At 44.1% G+C, this 15017-nt stretch overlaps 3 protein-coding genes across 6 annotated transcripts; 1 reads left to right on the forward strand and 2 right to left on the reverse strand.

Moving 5' to 3' along the window:
* The first annotated feature begins 1507 nt into the window (after window positions 1-1507).
* rexo4 (REX4 homolog, 3'-5' exonuclease) lies at window positions 1508-5162 on the forward strand. Of its 2 annotated transcripts, XR_006955472.1 has the most exons (9): window positions 1508-1991; window positions 2102-2451; window positions 2576-2728; window positions 3016-3209; window positions 3356-3444; window positions 3538-3612; window positions 3738-3812; window positions 3936-4290; window positions 4510-5162. XR_006955472.1 is itself a non-coding variant. In XM_047014349.1 (8 exons), the coding sequence occupies exons 1-8, from the start codon at window positions 1776-1778 to the stop codon at window positions 4071-4073; spliced, it is 1290 nt and encodes a 429-aa protein (XP_046870305.1). In that variant the 5' UTR covers window positions 1508-1775; the 3' UTR covers window positions 4074-4375. The 2 variants fall into 2 exon arrangements, 1 of the variants encoding a protein (XP_046870305.1); XM_047014349.1 differs by lacking the exon at window positions 4510-5162 and having other exon boundaries at window positions 3936-4375.
* Window positions 4413-10003, reverse strand: cacfd1 (calcium channel flower domain containing 1). Of its 3 annotated transcripts, XM_047014350.1 has the most exons (7): window positions 9740-10003; window positions 9376-9542; window positions 7721-7793; window positions 7436-7561; window positions 7013-7120; window positions 6782-6823; window positions 4413-6418 (listed from the first exon to the last, which is right to left on the reverse strand). In XM_047014350.1, the coding sequence occupies exons 2-7, from the start codon at window positions 9485-9487 to the stop codon at window positions 6328-6330; spliced, it is 552 nt and encodes a 183-aa protein (XP_046870306.1). In that variant the 5' UTR covers window positions 9488-9542; window positions 9740-10003; the 3' UTR covers window positions 4413-6327. The 3 variants fall into 3 exon arrangements, with proteins under 3 accessions (XP_046870306.1, XP_046870307.1, XP_046870308.1); XM_047014351.1 differs by lacking the exon at window positions 6782-6823 and having other exon boundaries at window positions 9740-10001; XM_047014352.1 differs by lacking the exon at window positions 4413-6418 and having other exon boundaries at window positions 6460-6823; window positions 9740-10002.
* A 144-nt stretch (window positions 10004-10147) lies between these two features.
* On the reverse strand, window positions 10148-13032 carry ptcd2 (pentatricopeptide repeat domain 2). Its single transcript, XM_047014348.1, has 10 exons — window positions 12909-13032; window positions 12624-12716; window positions 12424-12553; window positions 12215-12332; window positions 11965-12043; window positions 11760-11851; window positions 11372-11485; window positions 11197-11271; window positions 10996-11109; window positions 10148-10765 (listed from the first exon to the last, which is right to left on the reverse strand). Exons 1-10 carry the CDS (start codon window positions 13015-13017, stop codon window positions 10544-10546), a joined length of 1146 nt encoding a protein of 381 aa, XP_046870304.1. The 5' UTR covers window positions 13018-13032; the 3' UTR covers window positions 10148-10543.
* Between the last annotated feature and the right edge of the window lie 1985 nt (window positions 13033-15017).

Here is a 15017-nt window from a genome sequence, read left to right on the forward strand (position 1 = left end):
ACGAAGTGCAGCCTGTCGTAAGATATTGCAGTTATATCTGCCTAAATCAGTTTAGCGAAGATCGTGTAATAACAAAGTAATGTCGTGGAGACAGATGTCCATCAGATTGTCTGCTCCGTGTGAACTGGTCATATTGACCACATGATGACACCAGCAAACATTCGCGTATTGGCCAGCCCCTGTCAGGATCTGATACCGAGAGGTAATCAGACATTTGGCAAAGGTTTGGAATGGTGTAATAGAGATTAGGCTAAAAACTGTAATTGCAATACCTTAGACTTGTCACTTACCCATAGCTCTGACCCCCAGCTCATGGTTCCAATTCGATCTACTCGTAATAATCCACGATTCAGAGGGGGGTGTTTTGATGCCAAACCACTGTATCTTCTGTTGGGATTTTTCTTCCTATATGGTTCACCTTGTCTTTGTGAGCTCTCTCTGAATATGTTCTTCCCTCCTGGTGCGAAAGTGAGAGTTTTTACCTACTCATTCTGTGTTCTACAAAATGGCCAGGAGCCGCAGCATAATCTTCAAACGGAGTGTAGCCTATGCAGCTCTCGGGCACCCGCTTTTCCGCCAAATGACAGCTGCATACGCGCGCACACTACAACAGGCAACACACTCCACGACGAGGCTATAATTGTCAGTATAGAATAAGGTTTACTCTGAAAATGTACAAAATTAATTAGCCTAAATACTGGTAGAGCATTTAACAATGGGGGAAAAATACTTCTGTCAACTCAATTACACAGCTCGTCCAAAGCTGAACATTTTAATAAATAACTGTGTAATAATTGCTATATTATCATCGACATTATCAACTTTATTAATCAACCTTCACTGTAATCTGAATCATCAAACAGGTGCCTGTCCTAAGTAATCACCATGATATGTTTATTTTGATTGTACTCACTAGGCAGAACAAGTGGTTTATACATTTGTCTCCACGTGTTCTTTGGTTTGTTATTATGATACTGATAGCCTACATTTCACAACGTTGTCCTGAAAATATTCGAAAGGTTTAATTATTAGATTTCTTACTTCAAATGGGTTAATCATACGGAAAAACACATTGCATAAATAGGCCAACACTCCCTTCTAGCGTCAGAAGTTGGTATCTGCCATTGTATCTTCCTCAGTCATCTAACCACGTCCACTCTAAAGTCCGTCGATGCTAAAATGTAAATTATACAGTCTCAATTGATTTGCTTTAATCAATTTTGATTTGCAATTGATTTTGCGATCGCTTCTAGGCCTACTTACTGAACTATGAAGACACGTTGTTTATTGTCTTGATGATGTTTCAAATGTTTCAAATTCAAATGTGTATGCATATGTTTTCATACGTGATCTTTATTTGTACATGTGTCCGCGATTCACTTGTGTCATTTCTGTAGTGTGTGTAAAACAAAATCTCAGCAACGTGTGAAGGCGAAAACAAACAGCTCACGTTGTTCCCTTGTGCCAACGAACTCCTGAACAGTAGGTGGCGATGATGCAATTGATAAACGTCGGCTGCAATCTCCCAATAAACTCAACAGAAGAAGATGAAGCATGGTGTCTGGAAATGAAACGTGGGAGGAATTCACATTTTATTAGGTTAAACATGAATGTAATAGGTAGTCTTATGTCTGTTTTTGAGTGTAAGTAATATATTTTAACAGATGTTTATGACTTCTTAAAGTATAGTTTGCTAGCGATTATAAACACATATTTAGCAAGTTAACGCACAGGCACGTACAGTTTACTTGCTGGTTAGCTAGCCGTGTTTCGAAATGAAATCTAAGGATAAGACAAATAAGTCGGGCTCAGTCGCCACTGCGAAAATACAGAAGTCTACTTCAGATCAAGCGACAAAGAAACCAGTTAAGAAAAAGATAGCGTGGAAACATGGTCCAAAGGAACCAGTATCAAAGGTGAAGGATCCCAACCCCTTGGTCCCCCCGAAAGATGCCCAACACTTTTCAGCCAATTGGAAAACGTTACTAAAAGTAAGTAACTCATTGACATTTACCTACTATTTATGAACAATTATATCTATAGTAATGGGTATCGTTATGACATTTCTTCACGTTACATTTATTGGTGATTGTATTTATAGGTTCTAACGACTGACTCACCATCAAAGAAGGGTAAACTACTCCAGCAGGACTCCAAGAAAAATACCCCTCAAATAAAGCCTGTCAAAGACATTTCGAAACAGGCAGAAAACCAAAAAACGCCATCAAAAGACACGCGCAGTAATAAACCATCACTGTCCAAAGCAGGGAAGGAGTTGACTGCTCCAGGCAGCTCTAAGGTAAACGGATCAGGGAAAGGCCCTGCTCCGTCAGAGGTGAGGCAGCCCAAAGCCCAGAAAAGGAAATGGGACAGCGTCAAATCAGCAGGCAGCAGTGACCCGGCAGCAAATAAGAAGAAAAAAATAGAAGTGGCGGAGAACACATCCAAAGAGTATGTTGACCCTTCGTCCTTGCAGATGCCCAGCTGACATCATTGTATCCCTCTCTTGTTATAAACAATTAGCAATGTACAAATAACGCATGACATGTCCCACCTGCTCTCTGCTCCCCTCCAGACCAGACCTCTGGTTTGACGACGTGGACCCCGACGACGTGGAAGCCACGGTGGGGGCGGAGGCAGCCAACATCATGAGGAGGAGGATGGGCACTCCGAAGGCCAACCCCCAGGACACCGAGGATGTCCTGGTGAAGTACAGGGCGTTCGACGGGTGAGATATAGGCGACGAGATCCAGGACTCAGAAGGGACACCGAAAATATGTACATAGAGTTTAAGACCCGAAACGGACACACGCAATGTTCTTTTCCAATCGGTCAGAGGTTGTGAAGCGAAAGTCTTATTTGCGGATAATGGCACCATCGCACGTAGTCTTTTCCCCCACTACTGCCACAGCCGCGTAATGAAACCTGGCAACCTTTCGTGAAAGCTAGTAGCTCCTTGTTGAAAGAAGGGGTGTGTGTGTGTGTTGATTGAATGTGATGCCTCCCTTCTGTCAGGATGACCAACGTGGTGGCCATGGACTGTGAGATGGTGGGTGTGGGCCCGGATGGGAAGGACAGCATTGTGGCCCGCGTGTCCCTTGTCAACAAGCACGGCAAGTGCATCTACGATAAATACGTCAAGCCCACGGAGCGAGTGACAGACTACCGCACCGAATTCAGCGGCATCCGGCCGAACGACATCAAAAACGGTGAGATTTAGCGTTTTAAGCATGTCATGGTCAATGGCATCGTGATAACAAGAACAATCACATCCTGTCGTGGTGGCTTGTTCTCTGAAGGGACTGGGAAGACCGGGGTGCTCATTAGCTCTGACGATGTCTGTGCCCTCCTGCAGGTGAGAATGTGAAGACTGTGCAGAGAGAGGTGGCTGAGATCCTGGACGGGAGAATACTAGTGGGCCACGCGATACACAACGACCTCAAGGTATGCCGAATAGAACCGTTGAATCCTCCCGCAGTGCCACCAAAAATTGCATTTTCGGCATGTCACTCACTCACTCCGGTCATTCCTTTACAGATCTTATTCTTGACCCATCCCAAGAAGAGCATCAGAGACACTCAGAAGTATAAACCATTTAAGACAATCGCTAAAGTAAGTAAACCCAAATGTAAAATGTTCACTTGTAGTGGCCACGTGCTGTAAAGACCTGTGACAGGGGCGCTTGTAATGATTCTGCAGGACCGTTTTTTGACAATGTTTTTGTGTGTTTTCCAAAGACTAATCGTCCGGCACTCCGGGTGTTGTGTCGGGAAGTACTGCAGGTGAAGGTCCAGCAGGGGGAGCACTCCTCGGTGAGTCCAAGTTATCGTTCTGGTGGAAATCCCTCCCTCACCCCTCCATCCTCTCTGACCTTCTACAACCGTTGTCGTCCTCTCTTTTCTCTCTCCCCTACCTCCTGTCTTTCCATTTTGTAGGTCCAAGATGCCCAAGCCACCATGAAACTATACAGCATGGTGAAAAAAGAATGGGAAAAGGCCATCAAAGACAAAAAAAAGGATGTGATCGGGAAGATTGTGCGAAGGCCCAAAGCTCCCAATAGCAAATCAAAGTGACTGAATTTACACTGAGGTGTTTTGCAATGACTTCAGCTTCAGACCAGCTATCGAAATCGTAATGAACTCGATGTCTCTGACTATGAATGGAAACGGGCCTCATTGTTTGGTTGAGCGTTGACCTGGGGAGTGTACTGAGGGATCCGTGTCCGTAGGGTTCGAAGGTCAAACAAACCCTTTTAAAATCCCCCTTGTCAGTCAGGATCCTGTGTTTCCAGTAAGTATCATAGACAGGACTTACCCTTTTGCCTTAAGCTGTAAATAAAAATGTTCCGTATTAAAAAGTGAATCTTTGTGCTCAACATGCAATAGTAATTAAAGAAACAGTTTAAGACAGGACACATACAAAAAAGCTGAACTTTATTTTGTCAGAATAGGGGAGAAAACAATGCCACATAGGAAGCAAAAACAAATCGTGTTTGTATTGTTTTTGTAGATCACATCATTCAAAAGCAACGGACAAGTTAAGGTAATTCTGGTTAATCCGTCTGCATATGCACACATCCCGTACAGCAGAACACAAACTACTGGCATGCTTTAAGGCTGGCTCTGCAACACCGTGGTGCTGCAAGTGCTGTTTTCTGCTTTAGACCAGAGTTAACACGACACAGTATCACAAATAGGCTTGGATGGTGTTGTGTGTTCCATGTCACGCAGAAAAACTGACTAGGGACGTCAAATTCAACTGCCTAAAAAGACTAGCATATTCCGGTTTAACAGGCAACGGTTGACGAGTTTCAGGGGAACGACAAGGTTATCAAAGTTTTACCTATTTTTTTTACTTGGTGTGTTGCTGGTGTGTGTACCAAAGCTGGTTAGTGTGTGGATTGTGCTTCAATCCTGCAATGCTGTTAGTTGGTGGTTACCCTGTTTACTGCACAGATGAAAATAAATACCTGAGAACAGATCAGTTAGTAGATGGCTGTATGGTTCTGAAAAGTCTTGGAGGATAATGGACAGCAAGATTGCAGGGTTACTTTGCTCCGAGTCAGTGTTTGAGTATTACATACAGTAACAGAGACATTGCTTCACTGTCACTCCAAAGGGAAAAGCAACCAAACTGCACCAGGAGATAAATAAGAAAAAACATTAAAGCCCTGTGATCTGAGTCTGAAATAGAAGATAGTGTTTAAATAGTGTTGGGTCTTAATCCAATGGGTTACATACACACACAGTCCCTGAAGACAAGATTCCCTCAGTATCGTTGTATAAAAGCCTTTACATGCATTCGTGGTTAGAAGACCTAGGGGTCTGGTCACCTCTCTTTTCATGATTGGTCAAGACTGACCATGTCAGTAGTGTCAAGCACAGGACGATCATAGTCGGCATTAGGTCAAAGTATAAGGAAAGTCCCAACACTGACAAAAAGGTAAGAAATACGATTCTAAAGCAGCATAGCAGTTAAGCTCACATTCCTCTCCACAAAAACACACAAAATATTTACCAACAGTTGTGTCGGCGGTCAGGCAAGAAGGATTAGAGAACACGGGACAGTACGAATATCTGCTTTCATTTCAACCATGCACAGAAAGCTTTAAGAATTCACGGTTCCATAACAGTCCATACAGAACCAGTTTTGAGCGAAGAACTGGCACTCGTAACGTACCGGTGCCTCATGGGACGTGGCAGAGCACCACAAAGTAACTGAAGATCTGTGTTAAAAACGGACATCTTTGGGTAACATTATACATTCTTACTAGCCAGAATTTTGGATCCCCACATCTATAGCACACATGAGGGTCATACGGGGTGACAGAATTAAAAGCATGACTGACGTTTCCATGGAATACTAACCAATATTTACTAAAAAGCTCATTGGCTAAACAGATGCATCCCTTTCTGATTGCCATACTGTGTAAGGGTTATCAAATATCAAGTTGACAAAGAACAGAAAAACAAACAAATAATTTACCTGACAAACTAAAAAAAAAAAACTATACTACAGCTATTCGCTGAACATGCCAACACAAATCCAATCTAAAAAGGAAAGTAGTTCACGCAATAACATTGAAACAACAGATCAAATCCATATGGAATACCAACCATCAGATGAGTTTAAATATACACATTACAGATGCAGCCTTTCCAGAAACTAAATACCTTGCTAAACAAGAGGGCTGGATTTGAGTGAGATATTGATGACATCTTTGTCCTTTTGTAGAGTACCGGGATGCTCTGTGCAAACTCAAGAAGAGGACTCAGAAAAAGGGCAGTGGGGAGGGGGGAGGAGACCTGGAGGGATGGATGAACTTTATCACTGAGGGCCGTCATCTATTGTCCCCGTCATCTTCTCTTCATCCCCCTGTTTCTGGTGCTGCAGCCTGGCGTAGCTCACAGCGTCTCCCCTGAGAAAGACAGGGAGGGGTGGACAGACAGAGGAGGGGTGGACCGACAGGAGGGGTGGACGGACAGAGGAGGGGTGGACCGACAGAGGAGGGGTGGACGGACAGAGGAGGGGTCGACCGACAAGAGGAGGGATGGACAGACAGAGGAGGGGTGGACGGAAAGAGAGCAAGAGAGAACGAGGGGCAGACGGAGAGAGTAAAAGGAGAGAGAATGCAAAAAGAAGAGGATGGATTAAGGAAGGTATTAAAGGATTGAAGTTAGTTTTGAAGGTTACTTTGTTCACAGGTTAATGGCAGAATGAACCAAAGCTGTTATAGGGGTGTTACAATCTTCTCCCACATCTTAGAATAATCTCATTTCACCCATTAATAAAACGTGAAAATCGGTGTTTTAGAGCATTGTCTCTGAATGGGGGAGGAGGGAGAGAGAGGAAAGAGAGGATAAAGCCAAACTTAAAATCCGTAATCCACATCAAATGCATCCCTCCTTTAGCGGAGGGATGAAACACTGTATCTGAAGCCACGTTCTAGGTCGTTCATTTCTAATCCAATCCTTTAGAGAGCAAGGCTGCTGGACGGAGGGGGTTTTCTTACTTTTTCCCCAGAGAAGCTAGGCCATACAGGACCCCTGTGGCGAAGGCGATGGCGTTCCCAAACAAGGTGTTGATGGAGAACTTGAGGCATATGGGAAACAAAGCCATCCTGGATACACAGAGACCCAAGGCCATGAATCATGGACGAAGAACAACACTTAATAATGCTGACAGTCAACATGAATGTGATTAAATGGTGTTACGACATGATAAACAGACACAACAGGAAACCATATTGTCAGTTATTCAGGGCAGTCTATGATATTCAAGGCAGGCTATGACAAAATAAGGCCCTTCAAAGTTTGAAATGATTGACCTCGGTGTGTATTCATGTTTGACCTCGGTGTGTATTCATGTTTGACCCCGGGTGTGTATTCATGTTTGACCCGGGCGTGTCCCGGGTGTGTTCTCAGTTTTCACTCACCCGCAGTAGAAGAAGGCTTTCTGCCAGGGCCGTAGTTTATCTGCCCGCGCCGCCACCGCGTTAGCAAACTCCACGAACTGGCAGCAGAACGGCACTTCACACAGGAACAGCACGCAGGCGTTCAACCTGGGAGCGGGAGCACAGCACGTCAGCACTGCTACGTCTGCACGCCAGACACACGCACATAACACAGCGAAGACTGAACAGACAGCACACAGACGCGTCCACTGTCTTGACATTGTTATGGATTAGCAGTGTTAGTTAAGTGTGGGGAGACTAACTTACACCATCCACACTCCCGCGGCGATGTTCAAGGGGTTGACGGTGACACAGTTCCATATTCCCGCAATGGCACAGGCTGGGGAGAGAACGAGAAGCAGAGAACGATGAAGGGAGGTGAGAGAACGTCCACAATGGACACACGGGCATTAATCTGTCGAGCGCACTTGCGTGGCCATATGGAATCCCAGAAATTCCAGCAGACCAATCAAATAGAAAGAAGGCTTTGTTTCGGAATCATCACATTGTGTTGAAAAGATGACAAATGGCACTGGGAATCTGAATAACCACATTACTGCTAACATCAAACTGCAGAAGTAAATACTATCACTACTACTAATACACTGCTCAGAACAAAGAGCCTAGTAGTTCTCTAAGGAAGGAACCTGACTGTTTGGTGTTAAGCCAAACAGGGAGCCCCTGACAAGCGTTAATCTGATCTAAGATTCTCTGTGGTGTCCAGCTGGGCACTGGACTGCCTGATGGCTGGCCTCAGTAACTGTACTACACTATGAGATTGGACAGGAGACAATGGACAGATGGGGGAGACACACACACACATTACACAGTTCTGTCTGTTCACACGCAAACAGGCTGCCTGGCACAGTGTGGCCATAAATGGATCACTGTACAGCTTTGTTTAAATGTGGGGATTTTTTTATCTAGTCATCTATTGTAGTCCATATGGATGTAAACGCATGATTAAGCAAGACCGACACTGCACCGCTGAGGTCAGTCATAAAGACTGTCTATTTGCAAAACTCCCATGTTGAACTTTGTCGAGCTCTCATGAGTTTGTGACCGTGAAAAATAATTCTGGGGGAAAAAAACACCCACTGATCCAGACTGCTCAGTTCGCCTAGGCCTAGCACACTTCTGCCAAACACACACACGCTCATTCAGCAAACAACTTAATGTACTGTCCTACTGATTATCCCGCTTCTTGAATAATACAGAACCTAATGAATATACAGCAGTGCCGCGTGAGAACGTGATACAGGCACCTGTGCTCCAGTGTCACCACCAAATGAGGAAGAAAGACGAGGACAAGGGAGACTGTGACAGGTCACGGCTGTTAGAAAATGCATCGTTGGCAGAATTATCTCCACTTACCTACCTTCCTCTAAGCATCCTAAAAGTGATATGTCAAAGTCACATTGTTATACTAGTAGGCCTATATTTATTGCGCTGCATCCAAAAGTATGCCTTCTGGGGAGTATAGAATTATGTAATTCGATTCGACACGGTAGCTATTATGCTAGCTAAGCAAACTGGCTTCGTTCTTCCACACTGCTGAAGAGGGTGTGATCATTATATATATATATAAATATATATGGGTGTGATGATAAGGTGTGACTGCTAGAGGTGAAACCAGAGTGGTAAGGGCGGTGGGAGATGTGGCAGTGCTGTCCAAATACAGTGCAAGAAAGTAACATGGAGATTATAAATGTACTTGAAAGAATACCACAAAAACAGCAAACTTCAATACTTGCGTTAGAATTACTCTTTTTTTGAAGAAACGTAATATTCGTAGCCATGTATTACCAAAGTGTTGTACTGTTGTTGCGTAAGCAATGTTGTTATGTCTATTAAGGCCTATTGTTAGGCTGTACACTTATCATGTGCTGTAGATGACAACGTTCATGTTACAAATTACTTACATATTCCTCCCAAAACCCCAGCGATTTTGCAGAGCCATCGGTACCACCATGACATGCCATCGTCGTCGGCGGCGGCTTTCGGTTGAGCGGCTGTCTCCTCGTTGTTCATCATTGTTACTCCAATTAATTATTCAGAGATTTGCCACAATGACACACACACAGTCCACCTAACAAAAAGAAATTGGCTAACGTTAGCGAGCTAACAAGCCGAATGACAACTGGCACCAACTGGCCGACACACTCGTGAAGCCAACAGCTGAAATAAATACCAAGAACAGGTTTTAACGGCAGGGATATTTCCTTTAATAGATTTGTTTTCGCCTTCTGGAATTGTCTCTTTTGAAAGATAACTTAGCTAACTCACCGCTGCCTTGTGGAGACCCAGCTAAAGCAGGCTAGTTGATGTCCTGATACAAGGTTGATTAGACACTTTGTACTCCAAAGACAAATTTCCGAGTTTATTATTTACTACAGGATCATAAATCTCAAGGACCATCTATCACGATGAATTTAAACCAGACGGCTGGGGAGGGTCGCTTTGTTTAGTATCTAGCTAGCACATAATCCCTTGTTTCTCTTGATCTGGTTGGAGGCTTCCCTTGGCCAGTACGCGTTGCATTGTAGGAGGGACTACATACCTGACGTCAGTCGTTGTTTATATGTAGGGTGTGTTGAAGCGTTCTGCAGCTCCACTCAGCAAATACCCATGCCTCAAAAGCCTGATCAATATCAAGTGTTTATGTGATAAACGTAGACATTAAACGCTTTCAAATAAGTCAATAGTGTGCATCTTTAATCATACGTAATTACAAGTATTTATATACTCCACACCTCTTTATTTTCGCTCAAGGGAGAAAAAAGTTCCCTTGAGCTGCTTATGCTGCTGTTTATATATCAGATCTTCGCAACTTGCTAGATCTTCACATTCACCAACTGTGTACTAAAAACACATTGTTAAATGAAGGGGTGACAAGTAACAGCAGAAAAGCCATTTTATCTTAGTGGTGAGGTAGATAATCATGCCTGGCCCAGCTCCAGGTCTACTGTTCAGAGCAGGCATATCTCAATGGCAGGCTGTTCATCAGTCTTATACGGGGTTCCAGGGTTCCATCAGCCTGCCCCGGTGTAGGTCAAGAGCCCCTGTGTCCGCACCCAGCCTCTCCTCCCGTCACTCGGACAGCAGAGAGGACTGCAGGGGCCTCCCGGTCCTGCGGCTGAGCCGGCGCTCCACCATCATCCACGTGGGCTTCCTCTTCCCCGTGGGCGTGTGGCACAGCATCTCGTCCATGCTCCGCTGGTTCACCTGTCCCGCCTGCTGCAGCCGGGCCACCATCTGCTCCACGCTCGCCAGGTGGGCGCTGTTTTCGCTCCGCGAGAGCAACACCGCCACCTAGTGGGAGGCCAGGGCAGGACGGGCCGAGGAAGAGAGCGAGAGATTAAAGACGAGTTTAGAGAGTTTACATTACATTTAGTCATTTAGCAGACGGTCTTATCCAGAGCGACTTAGAGAGGTGGTTTAACCTTTATTTACGGTGATTAATGCAAATCTTTAAGGATTTGTTGACCTTATTTAGGTTGAATTAAAGAGCTTCCTTTTCTGTGAGGTGGCTTCTTGCTTACCACTTCCTGGGAAAATTCCATCTTCTTGACAAATGAAGGGCTTGTGGACACCAAGCTGGAGGACAGGACGAACAGAGCCTCCCATACACTTCCGGACATGGCTAAAATCAATACCTGAGAAAGCAGCAAAACAGGTGACCTTCAAAAGGTTTGCACTGTGGATAACCAGGAGCTGTCCGAGGAAAACCAGAGAGAACTTACTTTGAGATTTTGACATAGTCTGCTCTCCGTGGTCATTATGCGGGAGTACATAGACTTTGCCCTTTCAACATCATTCTAGAGAAAGGAGTATACAGAAATCAAGCTGAGCTTTTCAATAATCAAGGACACAAATAAAATGAGCCAACGAGCACTGGCAGATATACTGGATCCCAACCTGTCTAAGTGCTAGTGCCACAGCGAAGCAGTACGCATGTCTGGGAATCAAGTTTCCTTTGGTCTGGCCCTCCTCGATCAAGACACAGCACATTTGATACGACTCTGGCGTATTCTGGTCAGAGAAACAGGGATGTAAATAAATATCAAATACAGTCTATTAACTGTTTACAAGGAAGCTGAGAAACCACTGCACTGTCAGGGGTCTCCAATTCCTGGACAGCTACCCTTTGGTATGTTTTCGCTCAAACCCTAATCTAGCCCACCTGATTCTAATTAGCTGGTTCATATGTTGAATCAGCAAAAACCTGTACCTGTACTAACATGAATCCAATGTTATGATACGTTTATATACATTGAAGTTACAGTATGAATTGTGAAAGTCTTACTAGTTTATAGCAGGTGCCTGCAGCCAGTGTGTATGTATCCTTGTTGAACCCCACACCCTGGTTCTTCATGTGTATCACCACTTCGAGAGCACCTGATACATGCCGTAAGTACGTCAGTGATAAACATGTACAGTTTCGCAGATAGGGGATGGAGCATTTTAGAAAGAGTTCAGTTCCTGTAAACAGGGTGAAACGCTATACATACTGCTATAGCAGGCTTTCAAAAACAGCATGTCGATGGCGATGTTGAAGGAGGTTGAATCACTGAAGAACCCTTTTAAGCTCTGTTGGATGAGAACAGACATACTTCCATAACAGGAACAGAAAGACAAAGGGAAAAAAACCATAAAAAGTATTCAATTGTCCCATGTCTGCTAACCAACAATTGAATATGCTCAGTATGTTTAGGCTAGTTTTGGGACATGACAGTTTATGCAGACCCTACTTGGTGGCACCTTATCAGTCAGTGTGGCTGCAGCCATCTCCTCGTGACCCAGCTCATAGCACAGCCTCATGAAGAGGGGTCCAAACTTGAACTCTCCAAACGAGACATTGTGGTTCTCCTCATGGTACCTTGACAGAGGAACATCAGGTTAACAAACAGTGTGCATTAATACTCTGTTAGACCTTCACTCATGTTTGCATGCCCATAGGTCCTACCCACCTGTATATGGCGCCTTTAGCTGTGACCATGTCTTCAGATGACTGGCACATGTGCAGGAGCATCTTCAGCTCGTCTTTCAAGATGAGCTCATTCTTCTGCAGCTTTTGATTGAACGCCTCAAAATACTTACCTGCAATTAAATGATGTATAACTAAACAATAATTTGCAGTAAAAGTTGTTTGCTGGACCTGATTCAGTACCTTTGGATCCAGCGACCTGGTGAGCGACAGCCAGCTTCCTCTGCTGGAAGTCTTGAAGCTTCACAACATCCTCTGACAAGAGATGCCTCTTTGCTAAAATTTTTTAAAAAGGAGGCCGTAAGACGACTGAGTGCATTCATGATGATGGCTAGCAATGCTTTTATAAAATGCAGTAAGTTGTGTCAATGACAACATTAGCTCATCGTGTGGTGCTCTGCAGACAGAAACACGTCCACGCAGGACGACAACATAACAATAACGTCTCTTTACTAGTTGATGTCTTACCTCCTATATATGACATGCAGTTTGATGGATTTATGCGGCGAAGTAGTCCTTTAGAGGGAACACCGTAAAGCAACGTTTGCGACAAGCTATGAAACATGCCCAGCGCCATGATGCCCCCTGGAAATACCACACAAAACCGGGGGGGGGAGAACAGTATCAAATAAAAGATTTATGAATCAAAAACACTTGGGATGGTCATCATTGGTATACCTTTATTTAGTTATTTATACAACAAATTACATGTTTAGAGACGCAATCACCTGTACAATAAGGAATAATCGTATGAGAAAAAGATATGTCCTTCCTGTCCGCTGGATTTTCTATCGAGATGGTACACCCCAGAATGGTTGGCGCAGTTCGACAATGTTCATGTTTTGCTTACCAGCGTCTCGTCTATCATTTCATTTATCAATTGAGTATAGTCCTAAAGTACATATATTTGTTTATATATATATATACATTACACAGTCTGTAATTTGGTATATATTACGCAAAATGTGTAATTTACTTTATATCCTGCAGGAGGTACTATGTCACAAGTGTCTACAAGTACAATGTCTTGATGCCAAACTTGCCAAACTGGAGGCACACAGCAGTTGCTTTTTTGAACCCAAGCATGGGTTGATAAGGCATTAGTAGTAACGCTGAACTTAACTGTCTGTTAAAATGCTGATCTCTGTTTTGTCATGACATCAGTAGATGGACCAAACTGTCTCTGACACATACTAGTCATGTGAATTAATTCTAAAAACGCAAACAGAATTTGAAAACAGTGGGCACATAGAGTAAGTGTAATGGTGGTTGCAGCCGTGTAAATGGTGAATTTACACTCTACAATCCTTAGTGCAGTGATGAATGAACTATGTAGATGCCCGACACGTACAACCTCATCCTAGTCATGAAGTATTCCACGGAGACTGTGAGGCTGACCTGTCCAAGCTTAACGGCCATGCTGTCATCGCTCATTTTCACTAGAAGCGGAAATGTATGGTCCTTGCAGATAGGGGCCTACTGGTCTAGGGCTTGCTTTCTCACTGATGCACAGGGATACCTAATCAATTTACTGTTGGCTAATTGCCCTGTTTTCTTTTTTTCTCCTCCATGGCAAAATGTGCATGCCTAATGGATTTGAGACAGAGAGAGAGAGGTAAAGGGACAAAGAGAGAGAGAGAGTTTCCTGTCTTCTGGCTAATGGCGGCAGACCTAGACCGACTGGGGCTACCCAAAATTAATTATGGATGATAGGCCTCTCACCTTGACCTCATTCACACACACATGCACGCACACACACGCACACACACATGCACAGCTGCATTGTTTAGATTGTAATTATTAAAAAGAGTTATCTTAAAACAAACGTAATCCTTCATGTGCTCTCTCTTTTTTGTCTGTCTTACACAGCAACAAATACACTAACACCAACCCCCAGTGTTTTCGTCAGGCCCTTGTTTCAAACTCCAAAAGCAAAGCCCATCATTTATGACGCTGAGGTTTTGGAACTTGATCCATTGGTTACGGTCTAAGGGAAGTTTTGGAACCAAGCACTGGAACCAAATTATAGCTCATTTTCACTGTGAGGTTTCCGAGTATAAGATGGAAGGCTCGCTTTTACAGGCTAAAGTTCTTCTTCTAAAATGTGTAGGCTTCTACCATGCGAGTTGTGAATTCTGGTCAAGAATATGGTTTGTGGGGAGGGGAAGAGAGAGGGGGAAGGTATATGGACCTAGACTCTGTCCAATGAAGACATCCTGTACTAACCATTTCAACATTAGAGTATATTAGAGGACCTGCTGGTCTCTGTGATGTCATGACAACGTTGATCATGTTTGTCACGATGAGTGTTTCGCAGCCTCACTGCTGTGTCACGCTCTGAAGGTTCCTGGGATGGGTTGGGACTGGGAGGCAGGTAGGCGGGCTCAGCTCTGTTGCCCTAGCAACAGGATTTGTTCATCTCACCCCATCCAGCTGTGACTTCCTGCCGGCCAATCGGACATAGGGCTTCTCAAAGCCTTGGATAATTTATGACATAGGAAATGTGTGTGTGCACTGACCTAATATATAACATACTTGGTTGTAACTCACCTATAGTGGTGCTATCTTAGACTCCCG

Source organism: Hypomesus transpacificus, unplaced genomic scaffold, assembly GCF_021917145.1.
Source record: "Hypomesus transpacificus isolate Combined female unplaced genomic scaffold, fHypTra1 scaffold_241, whole genome shotgun sequence".
In the NCBI taxonomy this organism is placed as follows: domain Eukaryota; kingdom Metazoa; phylum Chordata; class Actinopteri; order Osmeriformes; family Osmeridae; genus Hypomesus; species Hypomesus transpacificus.